This window comes from Manis pentadactyla, chromosome 11, assembly GCF_030020395.1.
Source record: "Manis pentadactyla isolate mManPen7 chromosome 11, mManPen7.hap1, whole genome shotgun sequence".
Classification (NCBI taxonomy): Eukaryota; Metazoa; Chordata; class Mammalia; order Pholidota; family Manidae; genus Manis; species Manis pentadactyla.
In genome coordinates this window covers 99,588,142-99,611,900 of record NC_080029.1, presented here as the reverse complement: position 1 = coordinate 99,611,900, position 23,759 = coordinate 99,588,142, and the positions used below count along the sequence as shown (strand labels likewise).

The 23,759-nt window shown below is 35.6% G+C and overlaps 1 protein-coding gene across 3 annotated transcripts in view; it reads left to right on the top strand.

Annotated features, from left to right (window-relative positions):
- Positions 1-23,759, top strand: part of TRPM7 (transient receptor potential cation channel subfamily M member 7) — a 127,587-nt gene that overhangs the window by 36,100 nt on the left and 67,728 nt on the right. For all 3 annotated transcript variants that reach the window (XR_005023123.2, XR_008992605.1, XM_036877409.2), the window contains exons 5-11: positions 1,083-1,296; positions 3,847-3,971; positions 4,748-4,919; positions 6,134-6,308; positions 7,705-7,828; positions 8,790-8,862; positions 10,614-10,714. Coding sequence is in view for 1 of the 3 variants with exons in the window: in XM_036877409.2 (XP_036733304.2) it covers positions 1,083-1,296; positions 3,847-3,971; positions 4,748-4,919; positions 6,134-6,308; positions 7,705-7,828; positions 8,790-8,862; positions 10,614-10,714 (984 nt within the window). In the remaining 2 variants the exon portion in view is untranslated. The remainder of the gene's footprint in view (positions 1-1,082; positions 1,297-3,846; positions 3,972-4,747; positions 4,920-6,133; positions 6,309-7,704; positions 7,829-8,789; positions 8,863-10,613; positions 10,715-23,759) is intronic.

Genomic DNA, 23,759 nt, shown 5'->3' with positions numbered 1-23,759 from the left:
TGTTGACCATCTGAATTTCTTCTTTGGAGAAGTGTCTGTTCATATCCTCTGCCCATTTTTTAATTGGGTTATTTGCTTTTTGGGTATTGACGCATGTGAGTTCTTTATATATTTTGGATGTTAACCCCTTGTCAGATATGTCATTTACAAATGTTCTCCCATACTGTAGGATGCCCTTCTTGGAGTCTGTGAGTCTGCTGCTATTTTATTCCTTCAGTTTTGCTTCGTTGTTATGCTCCACAAATGAAGGAAATCATTTGGTATTTATTTTTCTTTCTGTGCCTGACTTACTTCACTGAGCATAATACCCTCTAGCTCCATCCATGTTGTTGCCAGTGGTAGGATTTGTTTCGGAAAGATAGTATTTTTAATCTGTCAAACCAGAGAAAGTTATTCCACAGATAGTGATACCTTATTTTCTGTAGAATGATATTTCAAAAATTAATCTGATGAAACCCTCTGAACACCTTGAAATACCAAGTAAATTTTTAAAAATAATTTTCAGTAATTTGTGGATCAAATCACTATTATCCATTGAACCAAAACAATCACCCATACTAAAAATACCTGTTATTTTATTTAATAGTCACAATGCTATTATAAATGGATCAGATCATTGAAAAAACTTTCAAAACCGGTGATTGAATATTAGCCTCTCTTAATGGCAAGAGTCAGAAGGCTCCATTTATTTCAACCATTCTTTATCCCTTTTCCCATCTTGATAGCCAGTCTTAATACTTCTCACTATTGCATATTCATAAACAAGATAGCAAATACTGTGGATAAATTTGAATATTGGATGAATGGCAGTTGAGCATATATTTAAGATGTTTTTCTATGAACATTTGTCTTTATTTTAAATTAAAAATTTTTGAGTCCACTACCTATGCAGCACTTAGATTTCCAGCTTTAAAATCATTTGCCATTGCTTACTCCTTGGAGTGTAAATACATTAAAAATAACCTATGGAATCTACTTTAGAATAATCTGATTGAAATGAAATTTTTAAAAGTTGTATAATGTTGCATTATTAAACCTATTAACATATTTAATTATTTTGTCCTTTTGAAAACCTTTTTTAGTATGTGAGACTATCATATGACACCAAACCTGAAGTCATTCTGCAACTTCTGCTGAAAGAATGGCAGATGGAATTACCCAAACTTGTTATCTCTGTACATGGTGGCATGCAGAAATTTGAGCTTCACCCAAGAATCAAGCAGCTGCTTGGAAAGGGTCTTATTAAAGCTGCAGTTACAACCGGAGCCTGGATTTTAACTGGAGGAGTAAATACAGGTAATAAAATGATTATAAAAGGCATACCTTGAAGATAGTACTGGATTTCCTTCCAGACCATTGCAATAAAGTGATTCAAATGAATTTTTTGATATCCTAATGCATATGAAAGTTATATTATGCTATACTGTAGTCTGTTAAGTGTGCAATAGTGTCTAAAAAAATGTACATACCTTAATTAAAAAATACATTACTGCTAAAAAATGCTAACCATAATCTGAGCATTCAGCAAGTTGAAATCACTGATTACGGATCACCTTAACAAAATAATAATGAAAAAGTTTGAAATATTGTCAGAATTACCAAAATGTGACACAGAGACCCAGAGTGAGCCAATGCTGTTTGGAAAATGGTGACAGTAGACTTGCATGTTGCAGGTTTCTGCAAACCTTCAGTTTGCAAAAAGTTCACTATCTGCTAAGTACAATAAATGAAGTGTAATAAAACAAGGTATGCCTGTACCGCTTTTCTTAGTGTGTTCGTAAATTTTACATAATATCAATTAGATACTTGAAATAACAGTCAACACATAATATAAATATAGTCAGTGTTGTTAAATAATCTACAGTTCCTAGGTATAAATGGTAACTGTAAAGGTATTTGGTCTTCACCTTTTAAAAAAATAATAGAGCCGGTGTTGGCAATCTGTGGCTTCATGCACCAAATCCAGCCTACTCCTTTTTTTTTGTACATAAAAGTTCATTGGAGCACAGCCACACTCATTTATTTTTGTATTGTCTATGGCTATTTCTGTGCTACAACAGCGAAGGTGAATCACTGTGACAGAGGCTTTGTATGCTTTGCAAAGCCTAAGATATTTGCTGTTTGGCCCTTTACCTAAAAAGTTGCTGACCCCTACTTTGGAGCAGTGTTACTTCTGTTACTTTCTATCATCAAACTGACAGAAGAATAGCAATTCATTGTCTAGGCAGTAGTAAGAAGTAGAAGTAGATTTCAAAATGTTTTAATACACTGTGATCCTTCTAAATCTACCCTGTCACATACACAGGTTTGATATAAGGAAGGCAAATTAACTTTAATATCCAAAGTAAAACATAGTTATTACTTAAACCAGCTTACAAACATTTAATTCATTATCAACAGCTGTTTTCAAACCTCATTGTATGTCAGGCTTTCTGGCTGTTGAAAATGTATCACTCCATAATACAAGTAAAATACTTACCTTTGTGGTGCTTATATTCTAGTGGGGGGGATGCAGACAAGAAACAACTAAATAACGTATGATATGTTAGATGACAAGTGCTGTGGAGACACATAAAATGATGAGGGATAGCAAGGGATGGTGGAGGGGGCTTCATTGATAAGGTGACATTGAGTAATAAAGGAAGGAAATGAGGGAGCAAGATAATAATGGGGACAGAGCATTTAAAGGAGAAGAAATGACTGGTGTGTTGGAAGAATAGTAAGAAGGGGCCAGTGTAGCTTGAGTGGAATGAGCAAGGAGTGTTAGTTGATAAAGTCAAAGTTACAAGAGTGTTGTGGTGGCCGGGCTTGGACAGTGTGGTGTGGTGAATAGTAGGGGCAATAGGCTGATCATTATATAAAGCCAGGTAGGCCATGAAAAGCACTTTGGCATTTACTCTGAATGAGAAGTGAAGGTTTTATGCAGATAATTGACAAGAGCAAAGATTACATGTATGGTGTTTTGAAAGTAGACTGTAAACAGGCAAGGCAGCAGTTAGAAGACCAGTGAAAATGATATTTCCATATGAGATCTGATGCATTATAAAAATCAAAAGTGAGACACTGAATGATACATTGGTTTGCTAGGGCTGCTATAACAAAATATCACAAATTGGGTAGCTTAAACAAAAGAAAATTAACTTTCTCATAGTTTGGGAGGTCCAAGATTAAGATGTTGCTAGGTTTGGTTCCTCCTGAGGCCTCCTTGTCTTACAGATGGCCATCTCCTCACTGTACTCTTGTGGCCTTCCTCCTGTGCACATGCAATTCTGGTGTCTCTTTTTGTGTCCAGATTTCCTCTTCCCATTATAAGAACACCAGTGAGATTCAATTAGGGCCTACCCTAATGGCCTAATTTTAATGATAACCTCTGTAAATGACCTATCTCCAAATACAGTCACATTCTGAGGTACTGGGATTAGAATTTCAGCATATGAGTTTTGGGGAGAATACAGTTCAGCTCATAACAAGTGATAATGAGTTTGAGTTGTCTTTTCCATTTTTCTCCTAATTTTTTGTTTAATTGGACAACTTTTATAGTTTGGATATGTGTGTGTGTTTGCCTACAGTTCTGAGCCATTAGATACTGTTTAGGGCAATAGCAAAAACTATATTTACTTACATGAGGAATCTAAGAGAGGGCTAGGTCTAATAACATGGTAAAAGTTAGTTTTACATGTGTTTGGGGCAGTTGTGGCATTGTGGGGTTTTTTTTCTTTTTGCTCCTTATGTTTTCTTTTGGACTTTATTGCCTTTTATTGTGTTATGTGTAAAGAAAAATGTCACAAATTGTTACAGGTGGAGCACAGGATTGTTCTGTTAGTGAATTAAATTTTGTATGAATAGGTGTTGCAAAACATGTTGGTGATGCCCTCAAAGAACATGCTTCCAGATCATCTCGGAAGATTTGCACTATTGGAATAGCTCCATGGGGAGTGATAGAAAACAGAAATGATCTTGTTGGGAGAGATGTAAGAATGACTTTAAATTTCTTATATTTGAACCTGTGTAAACAAAATTACAACAAGAACAGTGCAAGGCAATTTAAAATATTCATGATCATATCACACTTCTCAAAGTATAAAAAGTATCTTCCTGAGGTTTTCTTCTGATCCTCTTGAAAATGCATTCATAAATATAAATAATTGTCATTATACTTAGTAAATTTTTATGTGTGCCTTTTTTGTATAACTATTTCACACCTTTACCATATCATGCCAGTCTTTGTTATTAAATTTTTAATGACTAGCTGGCATTAAGAATTAAGTTTATTGTCATGAAGAGTAGTAATTAAATGTTAGTGTGTCATTTAAGAGGTTAAAGATGTAAATTTGTTACAGGCATTTATTAAAGATTCTACTTAGGCTAGAAAAATAGCAGTATGACATTTGATTGCTTTTATTCAGTGTCCTTTATATATTGCTCTTTGTTGACTAATAACCTAATAGTTTCTTTCCATTATTTATTTACTTTTTTGTTGCTGCTGCTTTGCATGTGATGATGAAACATACTCTTACTCTGCAGTAGGGGTCTAAATATAATTGTATAGTTCAACCATTATTGATTAATCTTTAGCTGCTTAAAAGCTTGTGCTTTTTGATAAATTCTTTGACATTTTTATTTGTTGCTGTGTATAAGTTGAATTTTATCTCTTTCTTGCCTTTAAAAGTTATTTCAAAGTTTATTTTTACTTTATGTTATATTGTATTTAATCCTACCCATTAACTCTTAGTTTGCTGTTGTTTAGGTGGTTGCTCCTTATCAAACCTTATTGAACCCTCTGAGCAAATTGAATGTTCTAAACAACCTACATTCCCATTTCATATTGGTGGATGACGGCACTGTTGGAAAGTATGGGGCAGAAGTCAGACTGAGAAGAGAACTTGAAAAAACTATTAATCAGCAAAGAATTCATGCTAGTAAGGGAATTTATAAGTTTGTTATTGTTGAAATTATTCTGGGCTATATTAAATGCCAGCAATATTCTAAAAAGGTAGAATGTTCTTTGAGGTGCTTATTTCCCTATGTAGCAAGGTAACATGCAAAACAACCAAGAATGACTGACCTTAGACAAAATACGACCCAGGAAAAGAAGTGTGAGGTCAAACAGGATCCTCAGATACTGAGACCAAGCCACAAAGATTCATCAGAAACTCTTGTTTCTAATGTACCACATTGCAGTCCAAAGAATTCAGAAATATTCTTAATTTGTGATATATTCAAATATGTGACTTTGAAAGACAACGTTGAGGAAGGAAAAAACTTTACTGCAAAGTAAGAATCACCTTGCTTGAAGTTTTTAACATAAGTAGGTATCACTCTTAGGTAGTAGCTCTGTCTTAAAAGTTGATATTCTTGACACTGGTCTTCCTTTCTAACCAACCAAACTTTTTGATTCAACAGTTAGATTTTTATTTCAAAAAGAAGAAATTTTATAATCCTAGGACACCAAGAAGGTGAGCACTCTGATAAAGTAAAATAGAAATACAAAATTCCTGTTTTATCTCTTAGATTGTGATGGAGTCATAGCATCTCCTAAAAATTAGGAATGTTTTAGAGTCCTAGCTTCCTATATTTTGGATTCTCTCACTGCATTGCAGTAAAAACAAAAAACTGGCATTCTTCACTGAACTTTTTCTGGTCTTGGATTTTATTGATCGGTTCCATTTATATAATCCTGATTCTGTCATTAATTTTTAATTAATGTCTCAAATGCATTTGGAATCAGAACTACACATTAAAAAAATTTAATGAATAAAAACATACATTAGAAGTTCAACTCATTCAACACTAAAAAGCAAACAACCAAATTGGTGTAAATTTCTTGTCAAGACTTCAATTATGAAATATATCCAATTATTTGTACTTTTCAGTGAATATATAAATTTTAGTGTGTACTTAATTATATATTGGATTTGCTAATTTTGTCATTTAGGACAGACTTTAAGTCAATGCAAAGGTAATGTATTCATTATTTCATTTATTCAAGAGTAGTATCATGTTGAGTGCTTAAAATGAACTCAACACAGTCTTTTAAGAAATTGTATTTTGGCTTTTTATTTTTATTTTGTTTCTGATTGACTAAAAAATAAGGTTAAATTACTGAATTTTGCCTAATATTTTACTTTTTTAGGAATTGGTCAAGGTGTCCCTGTAGTGGCACTTATTTTTGAAGGTGGGCCCAATGTTATCCTCACAGTTTTAGAATACCTTCAGGAAAGTCCTCCTGTTCCAGTTGTCGTATGTGAAGGAACAGGTAGAGCTGCAGATCTACTAGCATACATTCATAAACAAACAGAAGAAGGAGGGTAAGTGTGTGATTATAACAAGTTTTAAAAATTTTTAATAACTTTATATAAAGTCTTGTGATTTTTAGAATATTAGATTCATTTCAGTATTTTATGAATATGAAAATTTCAAGTTTAAAGCAGGACTTTATTATACCTGAGGAAATAGATTGCCTGTTACAGGAATGAATTAAAATGTAACCGTTTTTGTAAAGAACAGCTGTGCAAGATCTGTCAGAGACATGTATCTTTTGACCCAGTAGTTCCATTTCTGAGAATTGTCCCTACAGATGCACAAATGTGGAATAACATAATATATAAAATTGTGCATACACTGTTGTTTGTAGTAGTAAAAGATTGGAACAAAACAGAACATCTATCAAGGGGACTAGATAAATAAATTATGGTATATCTGCACAATGGAATGGTTTGTAGCTGAGTTAAGTTAGTATCTGTATATTAGAGTTGAGGAAATTACCAAAATATATAGATGGAAAAAGGAAGATATAGAGTAGCATATATATTGTGCCATTTAAAAAAAATTTTTTTTTTTTGAGAGGGCATCTCTCATATTTATTGATCAAATGGTTGTTAACAACAATAAAATTCTGTATAGGGGACTCAATGCACAATCATTAATCAACTCCAAGCCTAATTCTCAACAGTCTCCAATCTTCTGAACCATAACGAACAAGTTCTTACATGGTGAACAAGTTCTTACATAGTGAATAAGTTCTTACATGGTGAACAGTGCAAGGGCAGTCATATCACAGAAACTTTCGGTTTTGATCATGCATCATGAACTATAAACAATCAAGTCAGATATGATTATTCATTTGATTTTTATTGTGCCATTTTTTACATTTAAAAAAGAAAAGGCAGGGATAATTATTCTTATACACAGAGATCCTAGAAAGTTATACAGACTAACAGTTCCTTGAAAGCAGTTGAGATGGAACTGGGCAGATGAAAGACAATGAGAAGGAAACTTTGACTATGAATTTTCACATTTCTGTATTTTACATTACATCGTTTTTGAGTTATGTAAATATATTATCAGTGGAGAAAAATAAAAATGAGACTGTGTTCATGTTTAAGACATTTTGGGCAAAATACTGCTTTATACACCATGATATCTTAAAATGTATCTTTAGATAATACCTGACAAAATGTGAGTGGCAACGTATACCTTGTTAAAAAATTCAAAATAATTCGAAGCAAAAGCACTCCATTCCATTTTTTCCCCTTTATTACTTATAGTGAGAGTCTCCTGAAGGAGAATCTCTCACCCAGGATCAAGTATTTAATATTACCATGGTACCTTGAAAGGTCTTACATGGATCCGCCTACTTAATGTTAGGTTCTACAAATAATGGAAATTGAAATCAGTGAATTAAATTGGTTTCTCTTACTCCAGGAATCTGCCTGATGCAGCAGAGCCTGATATTATTTCAACTATCAAAAAAACATTTAACTTTGGCCAGAGTGAAGCAGTTCACTTATTTCAAACACTGATGGAGTGCATGAAAAGAAAAGAGCTCGTAAGTAGATTTTAGCAAAATAAGCCTTTTTATTTCATTCAAAGAACATTCTATGTTAGTGAAATAGTTTGTTTTTAATTAGGTTTTAACATTTAAAATGTTTTTTAACCATGTAAAGATGTCATTTGTTGTTTTGTTCAAGCTAAGAGATAGTGTAGAAGGATTGTAGTTGTTATATAGTACTGAGACATGTATTTATACTTCTCTTTTAGGAAGTTTCATAACTAGACCTTAACGGATTATGCCCAGGATCAAGGAGGGACTCTGTTTTACTAATGGCTTCTGTAAAACTAATTTGGAAAAAAAATTAAACTATTTTACTCAGAGTGATTGCTCATATTCAGTTAAAGATCAGGGCTCTTTAATTTCAGTCATCTAAACACAGTCTGAAGTTTTCAGAGAAAAATTTTTTAACTGCTGTACAGATAGATAACATAGTTTGATTTGCTGTTTTTTTTCATTAATTTCATTTTATACATTGAAGTTAGTTGAAAATTTGTAGTGGGGTTATAACATTTTTATGTTTTAAAATGTTATTAAATAAAAACCTCTGAGGTGTTACTACACTTAAAATAATTTAAATAAATTTCTAGTGATAGGATTGAACAAATCAGTTTTCATTCAAGAACACATACATAACTTGAATTGAGTAAGTGTTCATTACAGAGAAGGAGCAGAAGGATTTGCTCAGATAAGCAATTTATAGCCTCAGCCCATACATTGCTTACTCTAGTAAAGGACATAAGATAGGTCAAAAAATAAATATAATTTGAGTATACTTGCCATTTTATTTGCTATAAAGTCTTTTAATTTTTTTGTTTTTTTTGGTTGAAGTGAAGTTACTTCTGACCCCCAGAAATTTTACCTCCCATGTTGTTTGAAATCACTTCCTATTTTATGTGGCTTATGCTTTTACTTTTAAAATATAAAGGCATAATAGTATGAATTAATCTTTAAATAGATCACTGTTTTTCACATTGGATCAGATGAACATCAAGATATAGACATAGCAATACTTACTGCACTACTTAAAGGTAAGATTTTTAAATTTTTTTATTTGTAAGCTTTTTCATTTGTAGCCTACTTGCATAAGATAGGATTTATTAATTTGGCTAAATGTTTGGCAACTGAATTTTTCAAAAATTTTCTTTGTGAAAGATATAATTAATCTTAGATTTCTTTGACAGTAAGTTAGCTTTTGTATTTATCTTATAGAATTTCTTTTTTAACTTATAGCAGGAGTTAAGCCACCAGACTGTTTAATTATCCTGTCAAGAATATGTCACATTTTTAATTGGCTGAAAAAATAAGTGTTTAAAGGTAATAAGGTACCAGTTAATATAAATTAAAGATAGTGTTCTTAAGCATGCTCTTTTCATTCTGAAGAGAAATCTGAAAAGAAAACTAGTGTTATCTTCTAGGACTAAGGGGTTAATGCCCCTGCACATTCAACTGTTTTCCTTTCATTATGTTGCCAAAGACATCCAAACAGTACAATAGTGAAAAATCTTTTCAAAAATTAGAAACTAAGATGGTGTCCCATCCAGGTACTCAAAAGTCTAAGAATGCAGTGAGGTGGCAGAAGCAGCAAGAGGGCACTGTCTTCTTGTCATCCACAAGAATTTCCCAAATTATTAGACTACAATAAATTTCCAATAGGTTTAACATTTAAAAAATACTATAATGTAACATGTTTACATCGTCTTGAGAACAAGAGATCAAAAGTAATAGGAAACCCAGAAGCCAATAAAGGTAAAGAGCAATAAATGGATTGCATAAAAATAAAAAAAAACAACACTGAACATTTGTCATATATTTTCTTTGTGATAGCCACTGCTTTAGTTGTTTACATTGTTTATCTCATTTTATCCTTGAAACAGCCCTAAAGAGGCTGCTTTCCTATTATTTTCTTCATTTAATAATGAGGAAACTAAGGAACAGGAATGTGGAGGGATCATAAAGAACTGTTACAAGTTAGTAATAAAAAGATGAATACCTCATGGAAAGATGAGTCAATTTATGTAAATGATATTAGCAGAATAAAACAAATGCTTGAGGATAATGTGGAAAGACTCAATTTAATAATTTTTTAAAAAGTAAGTTGTTTAAAAAGCATTTTACCCCCCTACTGGATATTCTTAAAACTTTGATGGGTGGTATAACCTTTCTGGAATACATTTGGCAGTGTATCAACAGCTTTAAATTACATATCCTTCTCCCCAGCAGTTTGGCTTCTACAAAATCATCCTAAATAATCAAACATGCACAAAAATATACTAAAAAAAGTTTCGAAATAACTGTCCATTAGTTAGAGTACTTATTGAATAAATTTTAGTTCACCTTAAAAGGTATTTATATATGTATGTGATATTAAGGTGCATAAAGTAGTCTACTGACTGCTTTGTATAGTGTGATCCACTTTTGCATAAACAGTTTAACATATATGAATGAATTTTTATATGCACAGAAAAGCACCTGTAAGGATAGTTGTATAATAACAGTTGGTACTATCTCTGTGATAGAAACATATCATCTTTGCTTTCTTCTCACTGTTCTGCATTCTTAATTGTTTGCAATGAACGAGGCTGTGTCTTTTCTATAGTTGGAAAAAAAGTCCTCAACCCTGAGGGGTAACCTTATCTCTCTGAGGTAGACTACCTCTGAACAGTGGCTGACACCAGCTGTGTAAGTTAATTAAAAGGGAATGGGGAGAATTTATCAATGTTCACATTTTTATGGAGATAAATTAATTGAACTTGTCGACTACTTTTCTTTATTCACTTAGGCACTAATGCATCTGCATTTGACCAGCTCATCCTTACTTTGGCATGGGATAGAGTTGACATTGCCAAAAATCATGTATTTGTTTATGGACAGCAGTGGCTGGTATGTAAATATATATAATATAACTAAATTAAACTAATAACTAAGAGCTGTGATCTACTTAACATTTTACCATCTGCCAAAAGTACAAAATTAGTTTAGCCAAACATTTCTACAACATTTGGATCCAGTTAGGACTTCATAAGTTCTATTTGCTTTTTAATAAAACCTTGTTTTTTATAGAGTATAGATCTCTAAAAATCCTAGAACTGAGAGAGTAGTCTTACAAATAGTGCTCTTTGTATTTTTGTTCATCAGGGATATTGGCATGTAAATTTCATTTCTTGGGGTGTCCTTGTCTGGTTTTGGTATCAGTAATGCTGGTCTGATAAAATGAGTTTGGAAGTATTCTCTATGGTTCCATTTTTTGGAAGAATTTGAGAAGCATTGGTATTAATTCTTTGAATGTTTGGTAGAATTCACTCATGAAGCTGTCTGGTCCTTCACTTTTGTTTCTTGGAAGGTTTCTGATTACTGATTCACTCTCTTTACTAGTGATCAGTCTGTTCAGATTTTCTATTTCACCGTGATTCAGTCATGGTGTATTGCTGGACATTTATCCATTTCTTCTAGGCTACCCACCTTGTTGGCATGTGCTTGTTAAACATACTCTCATGATCGTCCGCATTTCTGTTTTATCATTTGTAACTTCACTTTATTTCTCTCTCTTCATTCCTATATCATGTGTTCTACCCTGATTTTTGTTATATCCTTTTTTCTAACTAATTTTGGTCTCACTTGTTCTTTTTGTAGTTACATAAAGTGCAGTTAGGTTGTTCTTTGGAGACACTTCTTGTTTATTGAGGGAGGCATTTGTTGCTATGAACTTCACTCTTAGTACTGTTTTTGCTCTGTCCCAGAGTTTTGATATATTACATTTCCATTTGTATTTGTCTGAAGGTATTTTCTTATTTCTCTTTGATTTCTTCTTTGACCCATTTGTTGTTTAATCTCCACATATTTGTGAATTTTTCAGTTTTCTTCGTGTAAGTAATTTCTAGTTTTATACCATCATGGTTGGAAAAGATGCTTGATATGATTTCCGTCTGCTTGAATTTATTGAGACTTATTTTGTGCCCTATCATGACCTATCCTGGAGAATGTTCCATGTGTACTTCATAAGTATGTGTATTCTGCTGCTTTTGGATGGAGTGTTCTGTATCTCTTGATTAAGTCCGTCTGATCTAACATGTCATTTAGAGGATGATACTTACTGATTTTTTGTCTCGATTTATTCATTGATGTAAGTGGCATTATTTACAATAGCCAGGAATCGGAAACAACCTGCCTATTGATGAATGGGTAAAGAAATTATGATGTGTGTGTGTGTGTGTGCGCATGCATGCACGCACACACACGTGAATATTATTTGGCCATATAAAAAATAATGAAATCTTGCCATTTGTGACAAAAATGGATGGGACTCTAGGTCATTGTGCTAAGGGAAAAACTAGTGTTGCATGATTTCCTTTATATGTGGAATTTTTTAAAAAATCAAGCTCAGTGATACAGAGAACAGATTGGTGATTGTCAAAGGTGGGGGGTTAGGGAGAAATGGGTGAAAGGTATCAAGAAGTTAAAAAGAAAAACAATAGTGCTCTGTGCAAGAGAACTCATTACAGTGTTCTCAGGTGGTTAGGTCAGTTCCCTTTGCAGTCTCCCTATCTTGTTAATGGCAACGACACCTTCCCAGTTTCTGAGACAAACTTTAATGTCATCTTTTACTCTTCTTTTTCTCAGATATTCCAATCCACTTCCATTTGTAAATCTTTTCATAATCTACTTTTCAAAATACCCAGTTTTTTTATACTGTCAATCTACAATCACCCTTCTTCTGCATTGTTTTAATGCATCCCATTTGGTTTCTTTACTCTCATTCTTTCTCTCTTTTTACAGACAGAAGATGAATCATATTCACCCAAAACACAGTCTTAGGGTCTTAAGATGGCCTACAAGGCTTATAAAGGCTTTACATCACCTGCCCTATTATTACCTTTCTTACCTTACATTTTACATCTCCTTTTCGCTCTTTTATGTAGCCGTGTTGACCTTCTTGCTGTTCTTAAAACATATCAAGGATGTGCCTAACTCTAAGCTTTGTACTTTATGTTTTCTGTGGAACATTATTCCCCTAGATATGTACCTGGGCTTGCTTCCTTTTCTCTTTCTGACTTCTAACTAAATGTTCTCTCCATAGTTAGGCTTTTATGTCCATCCTATTTCAATAGCACCTCCCTATGACAGCATTTTCTATGTTCTCTGCCTTTTCTTCTTAGCATTTATCATTACTTGATAAACAATGTACTTTTAGGTATTTATCTACTCCTAGAGGGTAAGTTTTATGGAAGTACAAGTAGCTTTCGGTTTTCTTCACTGCTGTATTCACAGCCTGGCACACCGTAAGTGCTTGGCAGATTTTTGTTACATGTCTGAATCATTTAAAGGCTGGGGAACTTAAATGTTCATCTGTACCTTGGACTATTACCCAACCTTTACAAAACATGACCTACATCTTTTCTCTCTCTATAATGTAAACAGCAAATTGCAGAAAAGTGTCCTTAATATGATCTTAATTACGGCAAATTCTATTTATTAATATACACATTCACACATATCTATATGTACTGTGTGGTCATAGAATCTTTCTGGAAATTTAATATGGAATATGACTTCAGAGATAAGGGGAAGAGGAGAGAAAATTTTATTTTACACTATTTTGTGGTGTTTGTTTTTTTTTAAACTATGGGAGTGTATTTCCTAAATAATAGTAATTTCAAAAACCAATTTATGAGGATTAAAGATGGTGGCGTGAGAGAGTATATATCAATGATACCTTCATTTAAAAAAAAAGCTAAAACTAACTGCTATAAGAAAAAACAAATTACTGAGGTCACCTTCCTAAAAAAAAAATCTATTTAGTCACTTCCTCTCCTATAGGACTACAAAGAAGTTGATGTTAATCAGCTATGATAAAACTCCAACAGTAAACCAACCTTTTATTCCCTTGAATTAGATTTTTGGTTTCCTCAGATGTAAAGTCCTGGAGAAAGCTTTTCTCTTTTATGCATAAGTGATTCACCTTTCTGAGCAATGTTACCTGTTCGATTTTGTGCTCTTGTGTGCTAAACATTGAATTTGCAGTACAGTGTTACTGTTTTTTATTCTTGATTGCTAAGAGTTCAGTATTCATTGAATGAGCTGGGAAATGCTATTTCCAAAGCAGATTTTTTTTTTAACTGAATCTTTTTTCACAGAAATGAAAATTTTGTTAGACTTAGTTTTAGGAAAGTGGTTATAAACTCAAACAGATAGAATACTTTTTTGAAACAAAAGTTTTGTTACTCCCTTTTTATTATATGAATGAAATTTCATAAATACTACACACATTTTTTGAAAAACAATAAAATGCCCTAATTATAATAAAGACACAGAAATGAAAGTGATTTATAACAATAATACATATTTCAATATGGAGATGCTCAAGAATGGCAACATATAGTTAAGTAATCAGATGCTTGCTCTTATTACACATAGAATCACACTTTGAGTACAGACCAATATAGGAATATTGTTTCTAACTTAAATTCCACTGGAAGAGGAAACACCTCTTACGAGTATGGTCAAGAGAAGAACAGAGAGAAAAAGATGGCGGCGTGAGAGGAGAGACAGAAGCTTCCTCCTAAAACTGGATACAATTAGAAAGTATAGTTGTTGCAACTAATCCTGAGAGAACAACAGGAAAGAGGATGCCGCCAGACTGCACACACCTGGAGAAAAGAGCAGACCTCACTGAACGGGGTAACCTACCAGAGCTGTGGCTCGGCGGGACCTGAGCCCTACCCCCACCCCAGCTCACCAGCAGGAGAAAGAGAAACTGAGCAGGGAGGGGGTGGAAGGCTTGGGGCTGCTGAATATCTAGCTCCGGAGATCTGCGCTGGGAGAACAAACCTACATTTCATAGTGCTCTCATCATACTCTTCTGATTATGGGGTAGGAAAGCTGGGACAGGCGGAGTTCCTGGGGAGACTGGGATTCCAGCCACTTGTGGAAAGCAGGATCCATACCTGGCTGCTCTGGGACAAAAGCTTATACCTGTATGCTCGGCTCACTGGTTCAGGCAGTGGAGACAGGCACAGGAGCCGGGAAGCAGGGAACAGCTCTTTCCTCCCCCCCAGGCACCAATACCACCCCCAACATTGCTTCAGGGGCTGAGCAGCTCCAGAATAGAGCTTCTGGACACTAGAGGGCGCCATATACAACCATGAAACACCAAAGAAACCTGGTCCAGAGTAAAATTATTAATACAACTGCCAAGAAAGATTCAAATGATATGGACCTCGTGACACTTCCTGAAAGGGAGTTCAAAATAAAAATCAACATTCTATTGGAGGTACAGAAAGACATCTAAGAACTCAGGAATGAATTCAGGTTGGAGATCCAATCATTTAAGAGCATGATGGAGGGTTTTAAAAGCAGGTTGGATACGGTGGAGGAGACAATAAATGAAATAGAAACTAGAGAAGAGGAATACAAAGAAGCTGAGGCACAGAGAGAAAAAAGGATCTCTAACAATGAAAGAATATTGAGAGAACTGTGTGACGAATCCAAGCAGAACAATATTCACATCATAGGGATACCAGAAGAAGAAGAGAGAGAGAAAGGGATAGAAAGTGTCTTTGAGAGAGGGCGGAGCCAAGATGGCGGCATGAGTAGGACAGTGGGAATCTCCTCCCAAAAACATATATTTTTGAAAATACAACAAATAAAACTATCCTTAAAAGAGAGACCAGAAGACACAGGACAACAGCCAGACTACATCCACACCTGCAAGAACCCAGCGCCTGGTGAAAGGGCTAAGATACGAGCCACACCCCGGCAGGACCCGAGGCCCCTCACCCAGCTCCTGGCGGGAGGAGAGGAGTCAGAGCGGGGAGGGAGAGGGAGCCCAGGACTGCTAAACACCCAGCCCTAGCCATCTGCACCAGAGCGCAGACACACAGTACATGCGTAGGGTGCTGGAAACTAGGGAAGCAGGACAGTAAGACCTGTGAGCAGGTCTCAAAGCCGGTGCCCCTGGGACAAAGAAAAGCGAGTGCTTTTTGAAAGTCTTAAAGGGACAGGGACCCCACAACTGGACAGAAGCATCCCGGGTCACAGTCCAAAAGCTGGAAATTCCAGGGAACTCCGGGCGCACTAACCCCCTGGGCAACAGCTCTGAGACCCTTCGCGGAGGTAAACAGCCAAACAGACCCCCGTCCATTACCCCTCCGGGGCCCCGCCATAGCAGAGCAGCAGCCTGAGGCTGGCCACGCCCACAGCAAGGGAGCTTCCTCCATACAAGCCGGGCAAGATACAGAGACCCAGTCTACACGCAGTTGCCCAACACAAGCCACTAGGGGTCGCAGCTGTCCCTTTAAAGAAAGGCCAGGAGCAAGTGGAAAGAGTCTTGGCTCTCCCAGCTGACAGACGAGTCAATAGCATACCACTGCACATATCAACATGAAAAGGCAAAAAATTTTTATCCAGACAAGACTAACCCAGACATCTTCGACATCTTCTACATCTTCGCCTGAGAAGGACCCTGGGGAGATAGATTTAACCAATCTTCCTGAAAAAGAATTCAAAACAAAAGTCATAAGCATGTTGATGGACTTGCAGAGAAATACGCAAGAACTAAGGAGGGAGAATACAGAAATAAAACAATCTCTGGAAGGACTTCAAAGCAGAATGGATGAGATGCAAGAGACCGTTAATGGACTAGAAAACAGAGAACAGGAACGCAGAGAAGCTGATGCAGAGATAAAAGGATCTCCAGGAATGAAAGAATATTAAGAGAACTGTGTGACCAATCGAAGTGGAACAATATCTGCATTATAGGGGAAGCAGAAGAAGAAGAGAGAGAAAAGGGGATAGGAAGTGTCTTTGAAGAAATAATTGCTGAAAACTTCCACAAACTAGGGGAGGAAATGGCCTCTCAGACCACAGAGGTACACAGAACTCCCATGACAAGGGATCCAAGGAGGGCAACACCAAGACATAATAATTAAAATGGCAAAGATCAAAGACAAAGACAGAGTATTAAAGGCAGCCAGAGAGAATAAAAAGGTCACCTACAAAGGAAAACCCATCAGGCTATCATCAGACTTCTCAACAGAAACCTTATAGGCCAGAAGAGAATGGCATGATATATTTAATGCAATGACACAGAAGGGCCTCAAACCAAGAATACTGTATCCAGCACGATTATCATTTAAATGTGAAGGAGGGATTAAACAATTCCCAGACAAGCAAAAGTTGAGGGAATTTGCCTCCCACAAACCACCTCTACAGGGCATCTTACAGGGACTGCTGTAGACGGGAGCACTCCTAAAAAGAGCACAGAACAAAACACCCAACATATGAAGAAAGCAGGAGGAGGAATAAGAAGGGAGAGAAATAAAGAATCATCAGACCGTGTTTATAATAGCTCAATAAGCGAGTTAAGTTAGACAGTAAGATAGTAAAGAAGCTAACCTTGAACCTCTGGTAACCACAAACTTAAAGCGTGAAGACATGCACAGACTTACAGTCAAGGGATGGAAAAAGGTATTTCATGCAAACAAAAGAGAGAAAAAAGCAGGTGTTGCAATACTAGTATCAAACAAAATAGACTTCAAAATAAAGAAAGCAACAAAAGATAAAGAATGACATTACATAATGATAAAGGGCTCAGTCCAACAAGAGGATATAACCATTATAAATATATATGCACCCCATACAGGAGAACCAACATATGTGAAACAAATACTAACAGAATTAAAGGAGGAAATAGAATGCAATGCATTCATTCTGGGAGACTTCAACACACCACTCACTCCAAAGGACAGATCCACCAGACAGAAAATAAGTAAGGACACAGAGGCACTCAACAACACACTAGAACAGATGGACCTAATAGACATCTATAGAACTCTACACCCAAAAGCAACAGGATACACATTCTTCTCAAGTGCACATGGAACATTCTCCAGAATAGACCACATACTAGGCCACAAAAAGCGCCTCAATAAATTCCAAAAGATTGAAATCCTACCAACCAACTTTTCAGACCACAAAGGCATAAAACTAGAAACAAGTTGTACAAAGAAAGCAAAAAAGGCTCACAAACACATGGAGGCTTAACAACATGCTCCTAAATAATCAATGGATCAATGACCAAATAAAAGTGGAGATCCAGCAATATATGGAAATAAATGACAACAACACAAAGCCCCAACTACTGTGGGATGCAGCAAAAGCAGTCTTAAGAGGAAAATATATAGCAATCCAGGCATATTTAAAGAAGGAAGAACAATCCCAAATGAATTGTCTAATGTAACAATTATCGAAATTGGAAAAAGAAGAACAAATGAGGCCTAAGGTCAGCAGAAGGAGGGACATAATAAAGATCACAGAAGAAATAAATAAAACTGAGAAGAAGAAAACAATAGCAAAAATCAATGAAACCAAGAGCTGGTTCTTTGAGAAAATAAACAAAATAGATAAGCCTCTAGCCAGACTTATTAAGAAGAAAAGAGAGTCAACACAAATCAACAGAATCAGAAACGAGAAAGGAAAAATCACGACGGACCCCACAGAAATACAAAGAATTATTAGAGAGTACTATGAAAATCTATATGCTAACAAGCTGGAAAACCTAGGAGAAATGGACAACTTCCTAGAAAAATACAACCTTCCAAGACTGACCCAGAAAGAAACAGAAAATCTAAACAGACCAATTACCAGCAACAAAATTGAAGCAGTAATAAAAAAACTACCAAAGAACAAAACCCTCAGGCCAGATGGATTTACCTCAGAATTTTATCAGACATGCAGAGAAGACATAATACCCATTCTCCTTAAAGTTTTCCAAAAAATAGAAGAGGAGGGAATACTCCCAAACTCATTTTATGAAGCCAACATCACCCTAATCCAAAACCAGGCAAAGACCCCACCAAAAAAGAAAACTACAGACCAATATCCCTGATGAACGTGGATGCAAACATACTCAACAAAATATTAGCAAACCCAATTCAAAAATACATCAAAAGGATCATACACCATGACCAAGTGGGATTCATCCCAGGGATGCAAGGATGGTACAACATTCGAAAATCCATCAACATCATCCACCACATCAACAAAAAGAAGGACAAAAACCACATGATCATCTCCGTAGATGCTGAAAAAGCATTCGATAAAATTCAACATCCATTCATGATAAAAACTCTCAAGAAAATGGGTATAGAGGGCAAGTACCTCAACATAATAAAGGCCATATATGATAAACCCACAGCCAACATCATACTGAACAGCAAGAAGCTGAAAGCTTCTCCTCTGAGATCGGGAACAAGACAGGGATGCCCACTATCCCCACTGTTATCCAACATAATACTGGAGGTCCTAGCCACAGCAATTAGACAAAACAAAGAAATACAAGGAATCCAGATTGGTAAAGAAGAAGTTAAACTGTCACTATTTGCAGATGACATGATATTGTACATAAAAAACCCTAAAGACTCCACGCCGAAACTACTAGAGCTAATATCAGAATTCAGCAAAGTTGCAGGATACAAAATTAACACACAGAAATCTGTGGCTTTCCTATACAATAACAATAAACTAATAGAGAAATCAGGAAGACAATTCCATTCACAATAGCATAAAAAGAATAAAATACCTAGGAATAAACCTAACCAATGAAGTGTGAGAGGCTTATACCCTGAAAACTATAAGACACTCTTAAGAAAAATTAAAGAGGTCACTAACAAACGGAAACTCATCCCATGCTCTTGGCTAGGAAGAATTAATGTCATCTAAATGGCCATCCTGCCCAAAGCAATATACAGATTTGATTCAATCCCTATCAAATTACCCAACAGCATTCTTCAACGAACTAGAACAAATAGTTCAAAAATTCATATGGAAACACTAAAGACCCCGAATAGCCAAAGCAGTCATGAGAAGGAAGAATAAAGTGGGGGGATCTCGCCCCCCAACTTCAAGCTCTACTACAAAGCCACTGTAATCAAGACAATTTGGTACTGGCACCAGAACAGAGCCACAGACGAGTAGAACAGAATAGAGACTCCAAACATTAACCCAAACATATATGGCCAATTAATATACGATAAAGGAGCTACGGACATACAATGGGGAAATCACAGTCTCTTCAACAGATGGTGCTGGCATAACTGGATACCTACATGTAAGAATGAAACTGGATCACTGTCTAACCCCATACACAAAAGTAAAATCAAAATGGATCAAAGACCCGAATGTAAGTCATGAAACCATAAAACTCTTAGAAAAAAACATAGGCAAAAATCTCATGGATATAAACATGAGCAACTTCTTCATGAACATATCTCCCTGGGCAAGGGAAACAGGCAAAAATGAACAAGTGGGACTATATCAAGCTGAAAAGCTTCTGTACAGCAAAGGACACCATCAATAGAACAAAAAGGTATCCTACATTATGGGAGAATATATTCTTAAATGACAGATCCGATAAAGGCTTTACATCCAAAATATATCAAGAGCTCATGCACCTCAACAAACAAAAAGCAAATAATTCAATTAAAAAATGGGCAGAGGAGCTGAACAGAGTTCTCCTAAAAAGAAATTCAAGTGGCCAACAGACACATGGAAAGATGCTCCACATCGCTAGTCATCAGAGAAATGCAAATTAAAACCACAATGAGATATCACCTCACACCAGTAATGATTACCACCATCCAAAAGACAAACAACAACAAATGTTGGCAAAGTTGTGGAGAAAGGGGAACCCTCCTACACTGCTGGTGGGAATGTAAATTAGTTCAACCATTGTGGAAAACAGTATGGAGGTACCTCAAAAAGCTCAAAATAGATATACCATTTGACCCAGGAATTCCACTCCTAGGAATTTACTACAAGAATGCAGCAGCCCAGTTTTAAAAAGACAGATGCACCCCTATGTTTATCGTAGCACTATTTACAATAGCCAAGAAATGGAAGCTACCAAAGTGTCCATCAGTAGATGAGTGGATAAAGAAGAGGTGGTACATATACGCAATGGAATATTATTCAGCCATAAGAAGAAAACAAATCCTACCATTTGCAACAACATGGATGGAGCTAGCGGGTATTATGTTCAGTGAAATAAGCCAGGCAGAAAAAGACAAGTACCAAATTATCTCACTCATCTGTGGAGTATAAGAACAAAGAAAAACTAAAGGAGCAAAATGGCAGCAGAATCACAGAACCCAAGAATGGGTTAACAGTTACCAAAGGGAAAGGGACTGGGGAGGATGGGTTGGAAGGGAGGGATAAGTTTGGGAAAAAAGAAAGGGGGCCTTAGAATTTGCATGTATAATGTGTGTGGGGGCATAGGAAGGGATGTGCAACACAGAGAAGACTAGTAGTGATTCTACAGCATCTTACTACGCTGATAGACAGTGACTGTAATGGGGTTTGTGGGGGGGACTTGGTGAAGGGGGGAGTCTAGTAAACATAATGTTCTTCATGTAATTGTAGATTAATGATAAAATGAATATAAATACATAGATGATAGATAAATAGATGATAGATAGGTAGGTAGATAGATAGATAGATAAAAAGATAAAAGGAAAAGAACAGAGAGAGGACCAAGTGGGCAGTAGAATCAAAGTGTTAATGTTAGAGTAAGAAACAAATCAAAATTATTTGTATGTGATAAAAGAAGGGAGGAAATAATCTTAACTAAAATAAGAATAACTTGATAAATTACAGCCTTTTAATATGTGGAAGTCAATAAGCATTTCATTTTTTTAAAATTTAAAGTGTCATTGATATACAATCTTATGTTGGTTTCAAATATACAACAGTGGTTCAACAATTACCCATATTATTAAATCCTCACCCCCTCTAGTGCACTTATGAGCTATCACTGTAGTAAAATATTACAGAATCATTGACTATATTCTCCATGCTATATTACGGTCCCCGTGACCAACTTATATTGTGATTGCGAGTAACTGTTCCCCTTTGTCCCCTTCCCTGCCTCATCTGCCCCATCCACTCCCCCTTGGTAACCACTAGTCCCTTGTCAGTGTCTGAGTCTTCTGCTGTTTTGTTCCTTCTGTTTTGCTTTATTTTTATACTCCACAAATAATTGAAGTCATATGGTATTTGTCTTTCTCCGCTTGGCTTATTTCACTGAGGATAATACCCTCTAGATCCATCCATGTTGTTGCAAATGGCAGGATTTCCTTCCTTTTTTATGGCTGAATAATATTCCATTGTGTATATGTACCACCTCTTCTTTCTCCATTCATCTGTTGATGGACTCTTAAGTTGCTTCCATATCTTGGTTATTGCAAATAGTGCAGCAGTAAACATAGTGGTGCTTATGTCTTCTCAAATCAGGGATTTTTGTTTTCTTTGGGTAAATTCCTAGAAGTAGAATTACTGGATCAAATGGTATTTCTGTTGTTTCTCAGGAACCTCCACATTGCTTTCCACAGCTGTTGCACCACTTTACATTCCCACCAACAGTGTAGTTTTCTCCACATTCTCACCAGTATTTGTTATGTCTTGTCTTTTTGATAGTGGTCATTCTAACTGGTATGAGGTGATATCTCATTGTGGTTTTAATTTGCATTTCCCTGATTGTTAGTGATGTGGAGCATCTTTTCATGTGCTGTCTGCCATTTGCATTTCTTCTTTGGAGAAGTGTCTGTTCACGCCCTCTTCCATTTTTTAAGCGGGCTATTTGTTTTTTGGGTATTGAGGCATATGAGTTCTTTATATATTTTGGATGTTAATCCTTGATCAGGTGAGTCATTTACCAATATATTATCCCATATTGTAGGATGCCTTTTTGTTTTGCTGATGGTGTCCTTTGCTTTACAGAAGGTTTTTAGTTTCATGTAGTCCTTCTTGCTCGTTTTTAATTTTGTTTCCTTTGCCCGAGGGAATATGTCCAGGAAAAAATTGCTCATGCTTATATTCAAAAGATTTTTGCGTATGTTTCCCATAAAAAACTTACATTCAGGTTTCATAACTCATCAGGTCTGTGATCCATTTCAAGTTTACTTTTGTGTAAGGAGTTAGACAGTAATCCACTTTCATTCTCTTAAAATGCTGGTTGTATTTTTCAGTACAATTATCCACTGTAGCTGTCCAGTTTTAGCAATACCAGTTGTTGAAGAGGCTATCTTTTCCTCATTGGATATTTATGGCTCCTTTATCATATATTAATTGACCATATATGTGTGGGTTTATATCTGGACCCTCCATTCTATTCCATTTATTTATGTGTCTGTTTCTTGTGCCATTATGAAATTGTTTTGATTACTGTGGCTTTGTAGAAGAGTTTGAAGTCAGGGAGCATAAACCCCCAGATTTGTTTTCTTTCTCAGGATTGCTTTGGCTATTTGGGGTCTTTAGTGGTTCAATATGAATTTTAGAACTATTTGTTTTAGAATTCATTGAAGAGTGCTGTTGGTATTTTGATAGGGATTGCATTGCATCTGTACATTGCTTTGGGCAGTATGGCCATTTTGACAATATTAATTCTTCCTATCCATGAGCATGGTATAGATTTCCATTTATTGGTGTCTTCTTTAATTTTTCTCATGAGTGTCTTGTAGTTTTCAGAGTAAAGATTTTACACTTCCTTGGTTAGGTTTATTCCTAGATTTATTCTTTTTGATGCAGTTGTAAATGTAGTTGTTTATCTGGTTTCTCTTTTGCTAGTTTGTTAATATATAAGAATGCAACAGATTTCTGTGTATTAATTTTATATTCTACTTTACTGAATTCACTTACTAGTTATAGTAGTTTTTTGTTTGATTCTTTAGGGTTTTAAGTGTTGAGAGTGGCATCCTTGTCTGTGCCTGATCTTAGAGGAAAAAGGAAAAGCTTTCAACTTTGCACTATTAAGTATAATGTGGACTCTGGGTTTGTTCATATATGGCCTTTATTATATTGAGGTATGTATCCTCTATACCCATTTTAAGAATTTTTATCATGAATGGATGTTGAATTTTGTGAAATGCTTTTTCAG